This window comes from Calonectris borealis, chromosome 1 (assembly GCF_964195595.1).
Source record: "Calonectris borealis chromosome 1, bCalBor7.hap1.2, whole genome shotgun sequence".
Lineage (NCBI taxonomy): Eukaryota > Metazoa > Chordata > Aves > Procellariiformes > Procellariidae > Calonectris > Calonectris borealis.
The window spans coordinates 4,873,245-4,888,778 of record NC_134312.1 but is presented as its reverse complement, the minus strand read 5'-3'; the positions used below and the strand labels follow the sequence as shown (position 1 = coordinate 4,888,778).

The following is a 15,534-nucleotide window of genomic DNA, read 5'->3' as shown; positions in this document are numbered from 1 at the left end:
TGGAGGGAGTCCGTGGGAAGGAGGACGCAGCCCTTCAGTGTCCCATTAGATCCACCAAACTGATCACCTGAGCTTTCAGGTCAGGACGCAGGTTGGAGAGGGGGTTTAGCAGGTTGATGGGGACCACTGTCAGATTTATGTATATATGGAAGTAGCTGCCCCAAGGACATTCCCTCCACCTAAACATAGCAGTCAGATTTAGCAGGGAAGTTGGATGAGGTGGCCTCAGTCGTTGGTAGTCAGGAGAGAAGAAGGGTCTGGTTTTTTAGACCCGTATGGCCAAGAGCCCAGTCCGTGCAGCATACTCACAGGGTGACTTGCACCTGGGGCAGCCTCAGCTTGCCTTGAGATCTTGGACAAAAATCCCGCAGATTCACCTTGAAACTGTGGGAGCAGGGCACCTTCTCCATTGAGACCTGTCCCGCTCTCCTGTGGATGCTGCGTGGGCGTTTGGAGAGGAGACAGCCCGTCCTGCAGGAGATCATTCTCTGCCCCTCTGTATTTAGGCTGGGAGTAAAGGCATACAGGCGGTTTACCTTTGTGTAGGCGCTCATGTTGGCTTTTTGGAAGCAGCTGTGCATCCAGGCACCGTTTTTGATCATTTTGTCCCTGGTCACTCCCACAGCTGCATCCTTTTTCCACGTGCCTGTGCAGTACGAGCTGCCTGACAGGGAGAATTAATAGCATACCATCAGGGATTCCCCACCCCCCCCAAGTCTGTTGGCCGAACATCCCTTGCACGCCCGAAATAACGCACATCCTCAGGTCTGCTGCATCCCTGTTCCTGGACCACTCCAGGTGGCATATGCGAAAAACCGGTGGTGTCCAACACCCACCTCTGGTGTATGCCAGTGCCATCGCGAACCTCTCCCTTCCCTTTCCGCAGGCAGAGAAAAGAGGCAGCCCCAGGCAGAAATGCAGAGAGAGAAAACAGTGCATTGGCTTGAAACAGTTTCTGACCCGTTCCTGGTGTTTTATGCAATATATGTGCTTAGTGCTGTCCGTGTCGTGCAATGTATGTAACACCCTGTCGACAGATTTGCTGTTTGTGAGTGCTGCAGATTGTTGTTACACTGTTAAATCAATATGCAGTGATACTGGTGTTTTTGTTTTTTTTTTTTTTTTTAACATGCTAGCTATGCATATAAAGAGTTCTTGCATTATGGTAAATGTTAATATTTCATGCAAGCCAATTATGAATCTTAGCCATTCAGTTGTCAGGGGTAAGTGACAACCCATTGGCTTAAAATTTAGCACACAAATCAGAGAAGCAATATTCGCTTGTGTACAGCCAGGGATTTATTATAATAAGTTAAATCATTACACCATCGTTTCGTATTAAAGAATGTTTTGTTGCAATGAAGCAGTTGTATGAGAGGGAAAAAAACATTAAAGCCAATTTCTATTGTATTATTAAATTCTGACACTGCATTTTGCCATGAAATAATATTTGAAGAGATTATACAGGTGCTTGTAGCTTATACAATAGAGGAGTGGCTTATCATGGCAAATATATTGCTCTGAGAAATATCTATTAATAGTAGAGCTGGTTAAAACTGTACATGTGATAAGGTTATAGTTAATTTTAATTACATTTTTTACCAAATTCTCATTCTGTTGCCTGCATTTTTGGCTTAAGAGAGATGTAGTCAAAATGGGTTGCATTTCAAAATTTTGAATATTTTCAAAATTCAATATGAAAGAGAACTTCTTCCTCTCTTTTTTTTCCTAGCCACCCCTAGAAAGAACCATCCTGGACTTACTCAGATTTACAGAATTAATATTTTTAAAAATACTATGAAAGGTTTATATTGTTTAATTAAGTAGAAGTGGGACAAACGCACAGGAAAAAAAAAGTCCTTGTTTTTGATATAATTTGCCTGTGCTTAGCATCTCCTTTGGGGACCAATACTCCCAACTCTTGGGGTGTTTCTTAGTGCTGCTCTTAAAGCCCTGGAATCGAGAAATTTCATAAGAATTGGAACTTGCATTTTAAAAAAAAAAAGAAGAAATCTAATCGTTACGTTAGGGAGAAAAGCTTGACAATACAGAGATGCTCACAATCACAAAACAAAAACACTGAGCCCCTAAGGTATCGTTCTGCAAAGCATCTCATGGTTTTTTAATGCCTGCGGTTGGCAGCTTTGCAGATGTAAAGTTAAGCACATGTGTAAATGGTTGCAAAACTGGGATCACAGAAAATACTGTATGTGAGCAAATAACCTCATTTACTGGGGTTTCTTGGGCATGGTAGCTTGATCCAGCAAATCCTGCGTGCCTTGGGCTTTGATCCCAAGGCCGCTTAAGCTGATGGGAGCCTGCCATTGGCTTTGGGCTTTGGAGTAACCACCATAGACTCTTGCATCCATGGCAGGGGGGAATAATTTGCTCTACATGCCAGTAGGAGTGGGATAAAACTTTCGGTGGGAAAGATCAGTGCACAGAGGGCAATTTTAGGGTCATGCCCAAAGTAGTTGCCTTTTAGGCGAATGCCAGTGTCCAGTCCTGTGATTGGTTCTTAGCAGCTGCAATCAATGAGAATTTGGTTTGAAATCCTCCCATGTAACTGGGCTTTGAGTTATTCAGGAACATCCTAAGTGGATGTGCCTTATGAGCTGTTCCACCTTTTATTATTCTTTTTTTGTTGTTGTTGATGATGTCAGTTGAGAAATTAGCACAACTGTTGTTTTCTGTTTTACTTCTGAATTTGCACTTGGAAGACATTGGGTAAAATAGAAGAAGAACAGACTGTTTGCTGATCGCTTGGATGATGGTGTGAAAAACAAAAATAATCTTCTGCTGTCATCTGTTTCCTTGAGAAGTCTTCAAATAAAGTTTAAAATAAGGAGTTTTGCTTCTATTCAAACAGCCTCTGCGAGGAAAAAACCCTGTAGACCTCATTACAGTTGATTCCTTAATAGAGCTGCAGGATTCCCAGAATCCCTTTCAGTACTGGATAGTTAGTGTGGTTGAAAATGTTGGAGGAAGATTACGCCTTCGCTATGTGGGATTGGAGGAGACTGAATCCTATGACCAGTGGTTGTTTTACTTGGATTGCAGACTTCGACCAGTCGGTTGGTGTCAAGAGAATAAATACAGAATGGACCCACCTGCAGGTAAAGAGCCTCCTAAAAATACTATCTCCCTTTGTGGTGTTTACTGATGTTTTGAGATACTCATGCAGCCCATTTCTTCTTACCTAGCATTCACATTGCTTTTACAGTCGTTTCTAGCTGTAACACAGATGGCATGTGAAAGCCATCTAATTTGGGTTCAAAGTGGGTCAGGGTAAACTGTATTAAATTTATTTAATAAATTCAGTTTAGCTTAGCTCACTCCTGGAAGGAAGCAGTGTCCAATAAAAGCAGCTTTGTGCATTGTTCCACCAAAAGGCAGAGCTGATGGGGATGGTCCAGGGATGTGCCTGCGTGCCCAGTGGCCAGGTGTTCCTTTTTCAGTGGCGCTTTAGTGGCCAGGTCTTCCTGGCCATACTGTAGGCCTTACTGGGAGCCAGTCTTCTGCTGTCCAAATCAAGTCCTAGGTGACACCTCTCAGCGAATACTAGGCTCCATTTGCTTTCCCCTCAACCAAATGCCTCTTTCCCGATTGTCTTTCCATGGCCACGCACATTTCTCTTGGGTAGCAGTAGACCTCCATGACATTTCCCGGGGCTGGAAAAAGTGTTTTGGGACCCTCATGATCCCTCTAACACAGGTCTTTCATATTCTGCTGTAACATTGCTGTACATCTGCCAAGTGAGACCTGCCTTGCATATAATCAGTCACAAAGTATATTGAGGGTGCTGGGTTTGTTGGCCTGTCCATGTCAACCTGCCCATCGAGGAGTTATGGGGTGTCTGTTGCTAGAAGCTAAGAAAATACTCCTTTGAGTAAGGGTAGATGGGTCTTTCAGATTTAAAAGACCACAGATTTTGTCCTGCATTTTCTCCAAGGACATGAAGTCTTTGCAAGTATGTCAGACCAGATTCAACATCAGGAGATTGTGACTTGGAGAAGAAGCTCTCTAGAGTTGAGTTTAGTGTTCAAACCAGCTTGGAAGGAGGGAGACAGGGACTGCAGTTAAGCCAGTTTGAGGTCAGAAACTGGAAGTCACAATCCAGGGGCGGGAGAAGTTCAAGGGACAGAAGAGTCAGGCACAAGCAGGCTGGGCCAGGAGGCTGGGCAAGAGTAGAGTTTAGGGGTTAGCTGGAATCAGAATCCAGCAAAGGAGCAGGATCAAACCAGCAGAGCAAGAAGGAGCGCAAGGCTGAGTGTAGGGGAAAACTAAGGATTACTAAGGTTTAGCAAGCAGGATATGGGCTGGGGACCACAGCACACAGCAGAGGCTCAGGGCTACTTGAAGCCTCCTGGAGAAACACTTGTAGAGGCATTCACTGGCAGGTTCTGGGGCTGGCTTTGGAGATGCGCTTCCATCCATGCTATACTCCATTACAGCGGGGATGACTGGGAGGGTGAATTTTCTCCACCACACCAATAATATTAGTCAAAACTTTGTGAAAGTTTCTGGGCAATTGGGTTTCTCTCTACTCAGAATGTTTGGCTCTGCGTTGGTCTGACTTGAGTTGGCCAAGTTGGTTGAGTCAAGTTGGTTGACTTGACTTGTCTTGGAGTTAGGGATCTGGTTAAACATGACAGCTTAGACTGTTGCATGCATGGTCTGCTTTGGGGCAGAAAGTGTGTATTTTTCATAAATACTTGGGGCCACAAAGCTGTTTGCCAAGTCCTGTGGAGCATAGCCCATATTTGCTAGCTGTTTACACCTCCAAGCTGGATGCCGGAGGACCACTGTTCCGTTTGAGAGATGAGGTGCTTTCTTGGTTAATGCATAGGGTTTGGCCCAGCAGACCCATTCCACCTTTTCCTATGTAGGGGGATGACTTGTCCAGGTCTGTGCCTCATTTTCCTTGTGCTGTGGGTGAAGTTTTTCCACGAGTGTCAGATGAAAGCAGAAAGGTAGCCCTCCTTTGGGTAGGTATTTCTGATGTGGCTTCTGTCCATCGCACCTGATTCGGAGACGTTACCTCGATACGTGCAGTTGTTGTGTTCACAAGTCTGAGTCTTGGGTCTAACTTGACGTCTTGAATGCTTTTTGGAAGCGTGTGTTTTTCTTCACTGATAGGTAGGAATCGATATTCCTCATCACTTCTAAATTAGATGTGAATGCTGGAGAGCATGACTATTACTCACTCTGTTATTTTACAGAGTATTTGTGTTACAGAGAAACACTTTTTCATTGACTGTCTTTGAACCCTCTTGGCCTGTATAGGTTTGGTGAATCAATACAGAAATGGCCCAAACGAGATTTGTGCTTCCTCTTTGTTTATTCCGTTCTCTTTTTATTCTTTCCTCCTTTTATCCAGTTGTGCTTCCTTCTCGATGGATTCCCCCCTGCGCCTTTTTTTTCCCTTTTCATTTTTTCAGTTGTTTTGTTTCTAAACTTGTTATTGGATTCCTTATTGGCTGAAGTTGTTTATGTTTCTTCTCCCCTCTCCTTGATTTAACTGCTTTTAAAATTTCTTTCTCTTGTTCTCATCTGTCTTCATCCGATACCTGTTTTGTCTCCTTGGCATGTCTCTGGTCATTCACTTTTTAGTGAACATTGTTATTAATGAATTCAGTGCCCCAGATCTTCTTCCTGACTGCCATTGACTTAAATAGGTGGTCGTTACTTTACATCTCCTAAAGTTGTGTCTCATAGGAGCTTGCTGAGAAAAGACCCTTTGGGTCTGAACTCTTCCACTTTCTCACAAGTCCTCTCCTGAACACTGCCCCCAAGGAACTCTCTTTGATCCCCCCTTCTGGTCTACCCGGTTGTCAGGCTCTGCACTGCCGTAGTCTAGGCATCAAAAAGACAGTTCAGCATGAGCTATTGCTTTCTCTTTATGATCGGTGGAGAAAAGGGGATGCCTAAGACATGTCTAACATAGGTCAAATGAAATGACATTTTCATAAGCCTATTTTTTCCACTCAGGGTGGTTGAAAGCAACACACACAGACCTGGTTGTCTAACTTGAACATCTGAAGCCAGTTGAGGTGACTCCTTGATGGATAACAGGAACAGCCTTAGACTGTATATCAAAGCTGTTATGAATCTCCTCTGAAGAGATGCTGAGGACATGCAGCTCCTCCCAAATCAGGCTGCGTATTCAATTGCTATCAAATGAGGATGTTCAGTTCTGCAGGCTGTGATAGTGCTTTGCCGACCCTTGACTTGGATGTTGCGTATGCACCTTCAGCTTTATTTCCCTTTGTGTCTGGGCTGTGATTTTTCTGTGTTGATCCACCTCTGGGACCTGCCAAGTTGGGTTTCACCTTGCAGAGCAGTTTGAGGTCAGTTGTTCAAGATGCAGAGCATCTCATATAAAGGAGATCCCATGAATCCAAACGTCTACAGTATTTTGGGTCTCTTTTCTGAAGCCATCCACATCCTAGCACCCACTTAATGTACAAGAATGTGCAAGAGGGTCCTTAGGAAATAGCATCCTGGCTGTCTTCTCCAAATGGCAACTTGTATGTCTCGCGAGCCCTTTTAACTGAAGCAAAGGGGTCGTAGCGTGTTTCCCCCTCAGATGTATATCTGAATCCAAAATAAACCTCCTTGCTAGTGCAAATCGGCGCAGGCTGCTTGACACAGAGCCACTGATGGTCTTGCCTCGACTGAAGAGATCGTCTCGTTTTATGTTACTTTCTATTTAAAGACAAATTGGCAGTCATTTTAATTGCTGACTCCTTGTTAACCTAAATACAAATTGACACAGTACACTTTGTTCAATTACCTGCAACCCTATCACTTAAACAAAATGCTTTATGCTCTTTTAACCGTGCGATTTAGTGCCCATATACTTGCCAGCGTAAGCTAGCTGCCACTGATTAAATGTGCATATGATACTGCGTGCTGGTTACTGAAACGATTGGAATTGTCTTTATCTCTCGAAGTTTGTTGACACTGCCCAAAGAAGTTGTTGCTTGTTTTCACTGATTTTGGGCAAAGTCGCCCAAAATGCCACTTTCTCCTTCTTTCCTATGCTTCACTGCCATCACGGTAGAAAACGAGGGTCTGTTTTCAGCTTGCTCTGTCTGGTGAGCAGGGGAGCATCCAGCAGGGTTTTCCAAAACTCAGACTTTTTGTAAGTTGAAACAACAGGCTGGCTGCAGCTTTGGGCAAAATCATGTTTTATTGAGTATTTCCCTGTTTGGCATCTTTAAGCCAAAAAGGAAGAAACAAGGTGAGTTGTTTCCCTCCCTGCGCTTTGAACCGATCAGAGCTTCTGCGAGTAAGGGAGAACTGGAGCGACAGGGCTATAAAATAATGAACAATTAGATAAGGAATGTACTTAACACTTGTGACTGCTGCACGTGCGGTAAACAAAGGCTTGAAATGTGTATTCCCATTAATAACCAGAGGGTTGAGGAATTCAAAATACAGCCCTTGAAAGGTTAACATTTCCCTTTAAGTGTGTTTAAATTCATATGCATATCCTTGATGTCTGTTCTGAAGTAGCGAGGTTTGATATAGTGGAAGTATAAATACATCCACTTCCAGTGAGTGATTCTGCAAATCCTATTTTGATAAGGTCTTAAATCTGTTGAGATCAGAGCATAAAATTCTCTTGTACCGTCAGTGCTAGGTGAAAACAGTGCTTGCCAATTCCTTTTTTTATACATATTTTTTATTTCCTCCTTCAGAATTGTAAGATACAGCAGTAAATCTTTGCTAGCTAGTAAATATGTATGGTTATTAAATGTACAGAATTTAAATGCAAATTGGGCCAAATTGAACTGTGATGCAAGTCTGTGAAGCCAAACTGACAAAAGAAGAGCTTCACACTGTTCACTCCCTATCAAGGTTCAAGTTTATTATTGAGTAAATGTTCATTTCCATTTTAATAATTGTTGCAATCTATCTACCTATCTTGTCTCTTTAAGACCTTGATATGAATGTGCTGCAATAACTTGTTATGTGCAGGATAACAATATGTTTTCTAGGGCAGAAGTAAATCCAATATAATGTTCTTCATCATAGTATTGTTTCCTACATTGTTTCCGTTGATGATTCATAGGCATTTCACTGCACTGAACCATAAAGGGCTTGTTAATCTAATGATTTAATAATATTAAACCTGTTTGAAGAAACTCTATGAAAGCAATGTGAATCTGCACAAAGATGTTGCCTAAAAGTATAATGATGAAAATTCATAAGTGTACGTCTGAATTGGTGCGATAGTCTGGTTTGAGTGTGGTACCGATAAACCAGTCTGGGTAGAGATCTAGCTGAAATGTTCCTTCCCATACCTACCCCCAGCCACCGGAATAAAACCCCAGCCCTGCAATAAAAAATAATAATAAAAAAAAGACTTTCCAATGAACAGAAGCCTTAGTAAAGTTATTTCTGCCTTTGTTCAAACGTAACTAATGCTGGCTGAAGATCTGAGGCTCCTCAAACTGGAAAACATCAGGTATTTTGAGAACTGAAAATCAAAGGAGAGGTTTTGTTATTTTCAAGTAACAAGATAGTACGATTCTTGTTTCTTCAGCAGAAAATGGGTTTTACTCCAGGATATAAAACACAATCTTCTTCAAATGTGCCCCTGCTAGTTGCTTTTGTGTTGAATTTATCCACTCTGTACAGCTTGGAATATACACACTGTTCATTTCACTTGTACTATCCATTTTTATGACATAGGAACTTAAGTCTTTCAAAAATGTTTGATCCCCAAACAGTCACCTCTTGGTTTTGTTGTTTTTTTCTGTTGTCATCGTTTTAGATATCTATTCTCTGAAGACTATATCTGAGTGGAAATGCGCTCTGGAAAAATCCCTTAATGATGCAGCAAATTTTCCTCTTCCAATGGAAGTGTTCAAGGTAAAAGATGCACATTTTTCCTTCACTTACAGAACTCACAATGAATAAATATCATGCGATGTTTAGCGGCTTATGTTAAACTTGTGCAGGAAAGACCGTTGCTCTAATACATCACCGTGAGAGGTCACAAATGAGATGTTTCTATAAAATGCGGTTTTGCTCTTACGTGGACTTTGCGTTCTGACAACTGATTTCTTGCAGTCAGTGTTTTACAGGGACTGGGCGTGATCAGCACTGATTTTTCCAACGTTATTTTAAAAGTGTCTTATTCTGTTAGACCTGTGCAAAGGCATTGTAAACAACCGTGAGAATGCAAGGCTACGAATATGAAAGTTGACATAAGCTGGACAGATTTCTGTGAGCCTTGCACAAAAATTTTCATCTGATCACAAGCCACAAGGCAAAGAAATCTCCTTCAGGGACCTGCAGTGGAAGTGGGAGATAATTTTACTCCCACATCTTTTTTTTTTTTTTCTTCCCCTCACTCTGGTTTTTAATAGTTAGAGCTGTGCTTCAGCCCTGAGGCACCAGCTTTAATTTCCCGTCCAAATCTGCACTGCTATTAATCATGACGGCTCCAGATAATCCCGATTTCTAGCTGTGCCCGTCTGGTTTCTAACAGTTACATCCTCGCTGCGGTGCGATGGGCAGCGTGGCCATGGGCGCGAGAGGATGCTCAGGGAGGTGTCTGCCCTGTCTCCGGCGCTGTCTCCAGTGTCACCTCCTGCTTGGGGACCTGGTGGACCGTGGTGTCCTCCTCACCACTGTTCCTGGCTCATCCAGCCTGGGGACCCTCTGGGTTCCTTCCCTGCCCATAAGCAACATTGCACTGGGACACCCCAAAACACCCATGCAATTGGAAGAAGGCACCCACTGTGCCCCATCCTGGCTGACATGCCACGAAACTCCGGGGCCACCTTCACCCTTTCTGCAGGGACGTGGCAGCAGCTTCCCATGAGGAATCCAGGCTCCTCGCCCAGCTGAGATGCACTTGAGTTAGCAACATTAATTTGGGAACGTTTTGCTAATGGCCCAGGCAGTGGCTCATTTGCTGGCAGTGTGAAAGCTGTGCTAGGCTGGGAGAAATGGGAAGATTTGTGCGTTGGCCTTCAGCACGAACGTGGGTTTGAGAAGCCCCGTGTTTTTATGGGAGTGGTGTGCGGAGAGTCTTCATTCTCTGCCATTTATTTCATACGACGTTTCAATCCGCCAACTCTATTAAAGTTTGCATTTGCAGTTTCAAGATCAAAAATGCATTGTGTGGGGCAGAGATTAAATCACAATAGGGAATGCCTAATGTGTAAATTTTATTCCTGTCTATATGAAAGAGTGAAGAATGTTTCTGATGAGGCTCATAAAACATCCTTTTTTTTTTTTTTTTTAAAGTTTATAACTAACAGCTGTTTTGCTGCATCTTCTCAGCATGCCAGACTTATACCCGTTTATTTTAATTATTGCATGAGGGTCATAAATTTAAATTCAGCAAATCCCAGTTGCCGTGCCATGCGGTTGGAGCTTGCAAAGATGTTCCTCTTAGAAGACAATGCAAAATATTGGAATGCTTGAATGGCCCAAGAGGAGAGTTACTTCGGGGCCAAATGTGACAAAAAGGCAGGATTAGGTCAATAAGGCTTCTTTATTTGTAATGTGAAAACTGAGCACACGGTGAACTGAATTTGGTGTCTGGTGTCATCTAAGCCCCTGTTTCTGGTGCTGGGAAGGCAGGAGGCCGAATAAATTATTTGTGTGTAGATATCACTTTATTCTGCCCATTTAGGGTGAATCAACTCCATCTTGTGCCTCTTAATTAAGGAGGAAAATCCAAGAGTTTGTCTTCCTCTAGTAATGACTTAAACATGAGTTAAGGAAAGGCTTTAGGAGACTATATGAGAGTACACTTGTCTGATCTTACAAGATAAGCCAGTATTTATATGTGGGACCTTCAAGGAGAATCCCAGATCCCAGCAAAAAGTGTCGAATCCAAAGGTGTCTTCTCTTTTAAAATTTTTCTTTCAATTTTTTAAAAAATTTTTTGCAAACCCAGGACAGAAGTAATGTCTCTACATGGTGCCTGGGGCTCCGTGCTACTGTAACTGTCATGTGTTAGATGAGATATAAAACACAGGGTTTGACAGCTGGCAACTGTTAAAGATCTTCTGGAAAGCTGGAAATGTTTACTTTGGCGGACATGGTAAACTGCACACCGAGCAATTATATTCCACATTTTCCACGTTTCCCTGCAGAAATCCATCACTGAGGAGAACGTAAGTCTGTGTGCTTGCTCTACAGACATGAGCGGTCCCTAGGGCGAGCACATGCACATTTGGCTGGATTACGACTTAAATTACTGGTATCCTTTGCGCTGTGCACGACTGCGGGCAGTGTCACTTGCACGACTGTGGGCAGTGTCACTAACGTGCCATCAGACTGGTCCCCGATGGTGGTGCCGGGAAAGCAGATCCGCATTTGTAGTGCCAGAAGTGGCTCCTCTTACGGGTCTATCAGCCCGTTGTTGCTGTCGGTGGCGATGCTCTTTGGTTTTGGTGTAATAGGGTTGGGTTCTGCCTGGGACCTCACAAGCCATGGATTTGAGCCTGAATGATCAACGCTCAGCAGTGTGGCAGAGCTGAACTTGCGTGTGGTGGTCTTCGGCAGCAGGTCCAAAAATCCTTTGCAAAAGCGCAGCCCTGATCCCCTCTTGGCATCCAAGGAGAGGGCACCAGCCACCAGATCACATGAGCTGGTTGCAAAAAAGCAGGGGGAAGACTGCAAACACGATCTTCTTTTTTTATGGTGCTATTTTACACTTGGCCATATGTTGAAAGTGTTTGTAAAATGTTTTTAGGATCCTTTGAGAAGGAACGTGATGTTCAACTGCCAGAAAATGCTGCTATTATATAGCTACTAAACATAGTGTTTTGCAAACTGCACATCCTGGAATAAGTTTTTTCTTCACAAAAGCTTTTTGCAACACACCCGCTATTTTGTTGTTCTGTTCTTTTCAGAAAACATGTTGATCCTTAAAGAAAACTAAATACAGACAGGATTTTCAAGGGTATTTGAATGGTTTAGGAGCACAAATCCTTCCGAAAGGCCACAACCCAAGGAGATGTGTCCTTTGCTGTTTCTGCTCTGATTTCAGATGCTGTAGGGATCCCCCATGCTTGGCTAGGTACTGGTCATAAACCATGGCTTAGGATTCAGAGGTCACCTGAGAAAATGGCCAGGGCTTTGGGTATGAATAAGGGTGGTCGAACTGTTACTGGGGCCTGATTTCAAGTGTGACAATACCAGTGGTTTGCTTCAGGGATAGCGTTGCTGGTGCTCTCTAAGAGAGAGCCTTGCTTCAGAAAGCCAGACTCCAAACACAGCACCTTCTAGCCCTAATATTTATGAATCGATGCATTTTTTAGAGTTAAAGCCCTGTAGCTTGGGCAAGATGAACGCTGGACACGGATCATGGGATTTAGTTTCCTAGAGGGAGGCAAATAGCATCCTGGGGGATCTTCTCTGACATCCCACTACTCTTTCCCTGGTCTCCTGTGCTGTATCTGTGGGTCCCGTGCAGATGTCATGGATCCTTGGGTGTCTTCAGCTCACCCTAGACACTTCTCTTTGGGCAACTAAATCTTACCCAGGGTTTGGGGTGCTCATCATCTTTCCATAGATGTTGCATATGGGCATCCTATTCCCAATTCCCTCCGATTGCTATAAAGTGGGTCCTGATGACTGGCTTGGATAGAGGTATCGCCAGCCACATCCCTAACCCAAGCTCTGTTAAACTGCTTGAAGAGCATAGAAGCTTACGGGGGAGAGGTGTTATCTAAGACAGGTGGCAATTCCTAATTTATAGCCTTTGGTCCCATTCCTTTTGTCTGCACCCTTCTGGTCCTCCTTTCCTAAAGTTGTCGTTGTTTTTTTCCAGCTTGAAATTGTTCTCCCTCTGGCAAAAAAAGCTCTACGCTTTGCCCAGCCCAGTGTGCCCCTATTTCGAACTGGAGCTTTTGGATATTTCCTGTAAGCAGTAATAGTATTAATTAATGCTAAGACGGGTGACATGGAAGGAATCAGTTGGGACAAATCTCTCCTGAGGACAGTGATGGAGGGACCACCCATCACCCAGGCAAGAGCTGTCCCCTGAAATTTAGGACGGAGTGGTGGTTCTAGTTCTACACTCAAAAGTATGAAGACAAATATTAAACAGGACTCCTTCCCCGCCCCCTCAATATAATTTTTCCATCAGATGAGCCGTAAATTTGAATTATAAGAGTAAGATGGACTATTTCTTCAAGACTTTGATTTTTTTTTTTAAAAAGGAGGACAACGTCTCCCAAAAGTTAATAAACCCTTTGGATGTTTTAGGGTCTTTTCTTCCATTATTTGGTGTTCTGGAGAAATTTAAGCATAAGACAGAGAAACCCAAGGGTTACTTTCTGCTCAGAGATGATCCTGACCTGGCTGGATGAACACACTTGAAGTTCAACAGGGTTTTTCTGTCTTCAGCCCCCCTAATAGATGAGCACATGCTGATGCAGTAGCTTAAAACAGACATGCTTTTGGTTTCACTTGGAAGCCAAATCCCAACATAAGCAATCCCCAGCCCCTTCATGCACTGATGGCTTGGCTGGCCCTCGCTGCGCACGCTGTGCTTTAATAACCCGCGAGTCGCCATGTTGTTTGCAGGCTGCCAGATTATTTATACTCCATCTGTTCTTCCCCATCCGTAGCACTCGCCAGCCCTTCTCCCTGACTGCTATTTGCCTGGCTGGGAGACGTGCGCGGCGTCCCGATCCCTTCGTTGTTCGGCTGCCTTTTGACCCACTCCTGTCTCAGCTCGTTAAAGCCATCTATCTTTGTAAGACCTAATAACCATCGTTAGGAGTATACCACTAAGGTCCTTACAAACGTCGCTGCCTTCACGGCTCTTGGGAGCAAGGATATCTCCGATATCAAAGGTGCCACTCAGGTGAGATGGGGTCTGGTGGTACCTCTGTGGACCAGGGAGAAGTTCTAACCTCTGACAGCAGCTCCCTCCTGACCGTGGGCTTTGCAAGGAAGCGGGTGAGAAGAACAATCCAAGGAGGTGAATGAAGCCAAGCCCCGTCTGAGATGCCCCCAGCGTCTGTCAGCACTGCGTGAAATCAGGGTTGGAAGAGAAATGCCGGAGACGGTTCAAGCAAAGCAGACGGGCTGAGTGGGAACCGGGTCCCTCAGCCTTCCTCATCCCTCTGGCTGTACGTTCAGCACGTGTGGTTTTCTTTCTCTGTGACAAGCCGGTATCTCTCAGGATGGTAAGAGGTTAGCAAAAGGGCCTGATCCAGTTTACTTACTGCATCCAGGCTCGGTGTGGAGGAATTTGTGCATGACAACCTGAGCTCTTGCCTCTTGCATTCTTGGGCATGGCAACGTTTTCCACTGAGAGGGGCTGATGTGCACCTACAGGCAGAGTCTGCTCCCATGTAGGGGGTGGGTGATACCTAAAAGTCATCCATCTAAAGGATGATTTTTCTAAAAGAAAGCAAAAGCCAGCTCTGTTCCATAGCTGTTTTGCAGAGTGGTTACAGCCCACAGCGTACACTGAGTTTGTTCTGATCCTGTAACGAATTCCCGTTGATTTCTCAATAGCGATTACTGCCATGACATTACTGAAGGCAGACTATGTCCAAACAAGCGTCTATGAGGACTCGGTCCCTCTTTGCAGCTGAGATAGTTATTTACGGGTGTGAAAAGAGACACTGATGGTTTTATTTTGAGCACTCAAGTTGGTGTTTCCACGTGTGTTTTCTTTTCCATTTGACTTTCCCACCTGTGAAATGGGACCCATGCATGTGACCCATGCAACAAGGGTTCGTCAGCGAACATTTGTGGAGTGATGTGGCAGTCCTGAATGCTGTAAGACGTTAAAAAAACCCCAACAAACAAACACAAAAAACCCCAAGTGGATGCATATCTGTCTCTTTTACCTCTGCCACCCGTGCTTCCACCGCCCAGGCAAATCAAAGCAGGCGCTGCGTGGGAGGGGATCTTTGCCCTAATGCCATCTGCGGCGGGCCGAGCCATACGGAGAAGGTGTATTTGGATTTAGACTGGCTATTCTGCAATGTTGCTGTTTCTATGGTAACTATTTTTTATTCAACAAGAGGAGCTTAAAATCTGTAGGGCTAAATTTGATCCTAGGCAGAAGCATCTGCAGTTTTTAAGGGGCTCTTCAGTAGGTGCAGTGTGTAGCTGGCTCTCGTGCTCATTACTTCAGGGTCACGGTATCTCTAAAGTCTCCTTCCCGCCACCCTTTCCTCTTCATCCCACCCCACATCTCTACATTTTGGTCTTCCTGTGACTGCACTTGTCAAACCGAGGGACAATTTGCTCATGTTGTGTCTTACCGGGGGATTTTGGTCTCCCTGCAGAGAGTGTATCTTTAGGGGAAATTGCTCCATGTTTAGCAAAGGAAGTTGATGAATCGCAAATAAGACTGATTCATCCGCAAATAATGCAGAGGATTGTATTTGGGAGGGTTTCTGTCTTTATTTTCTTTGCTCAATTAAAAAACAAATGCCAGATTCCTGTAGAGGCAGTTTAACCACTGCTATTACTGTGTTTGTGACTAGTTACCACACACGAGCTTTGTGATTAAAATTAGGCTATTAGAAG

At 44.0% G+C, this 15,534-nt stretch overlaps 1 protein-coding gene across 2 annotated transcripts in view; it reads left to right on the top strand.

The window, feature by feature from the left end:
• Positions 1-15,534, top strand: part of SFMBT2 (Scm like with four mbt domains 2) — a 117,989-nt gene that overhangs the window by 53,460 nt on the left and 48,995 nt on the right. For both annotated transcript variants that reach the window (XM_075143107.1, XM_075143115.1), the window contains 2 exons: positions 2,870-3,116; positions 8,786-8,883. In XM_075143107.1, the coding sequence (XP_074999208.1) occupies positions 2,870-3,116; positions 8,786-8,883 (345 nt within the window). The remainder of the gene's footprint in view (positions 1-2,869; positions 3,117-8,785; positions 8,884-15,534) is intronic.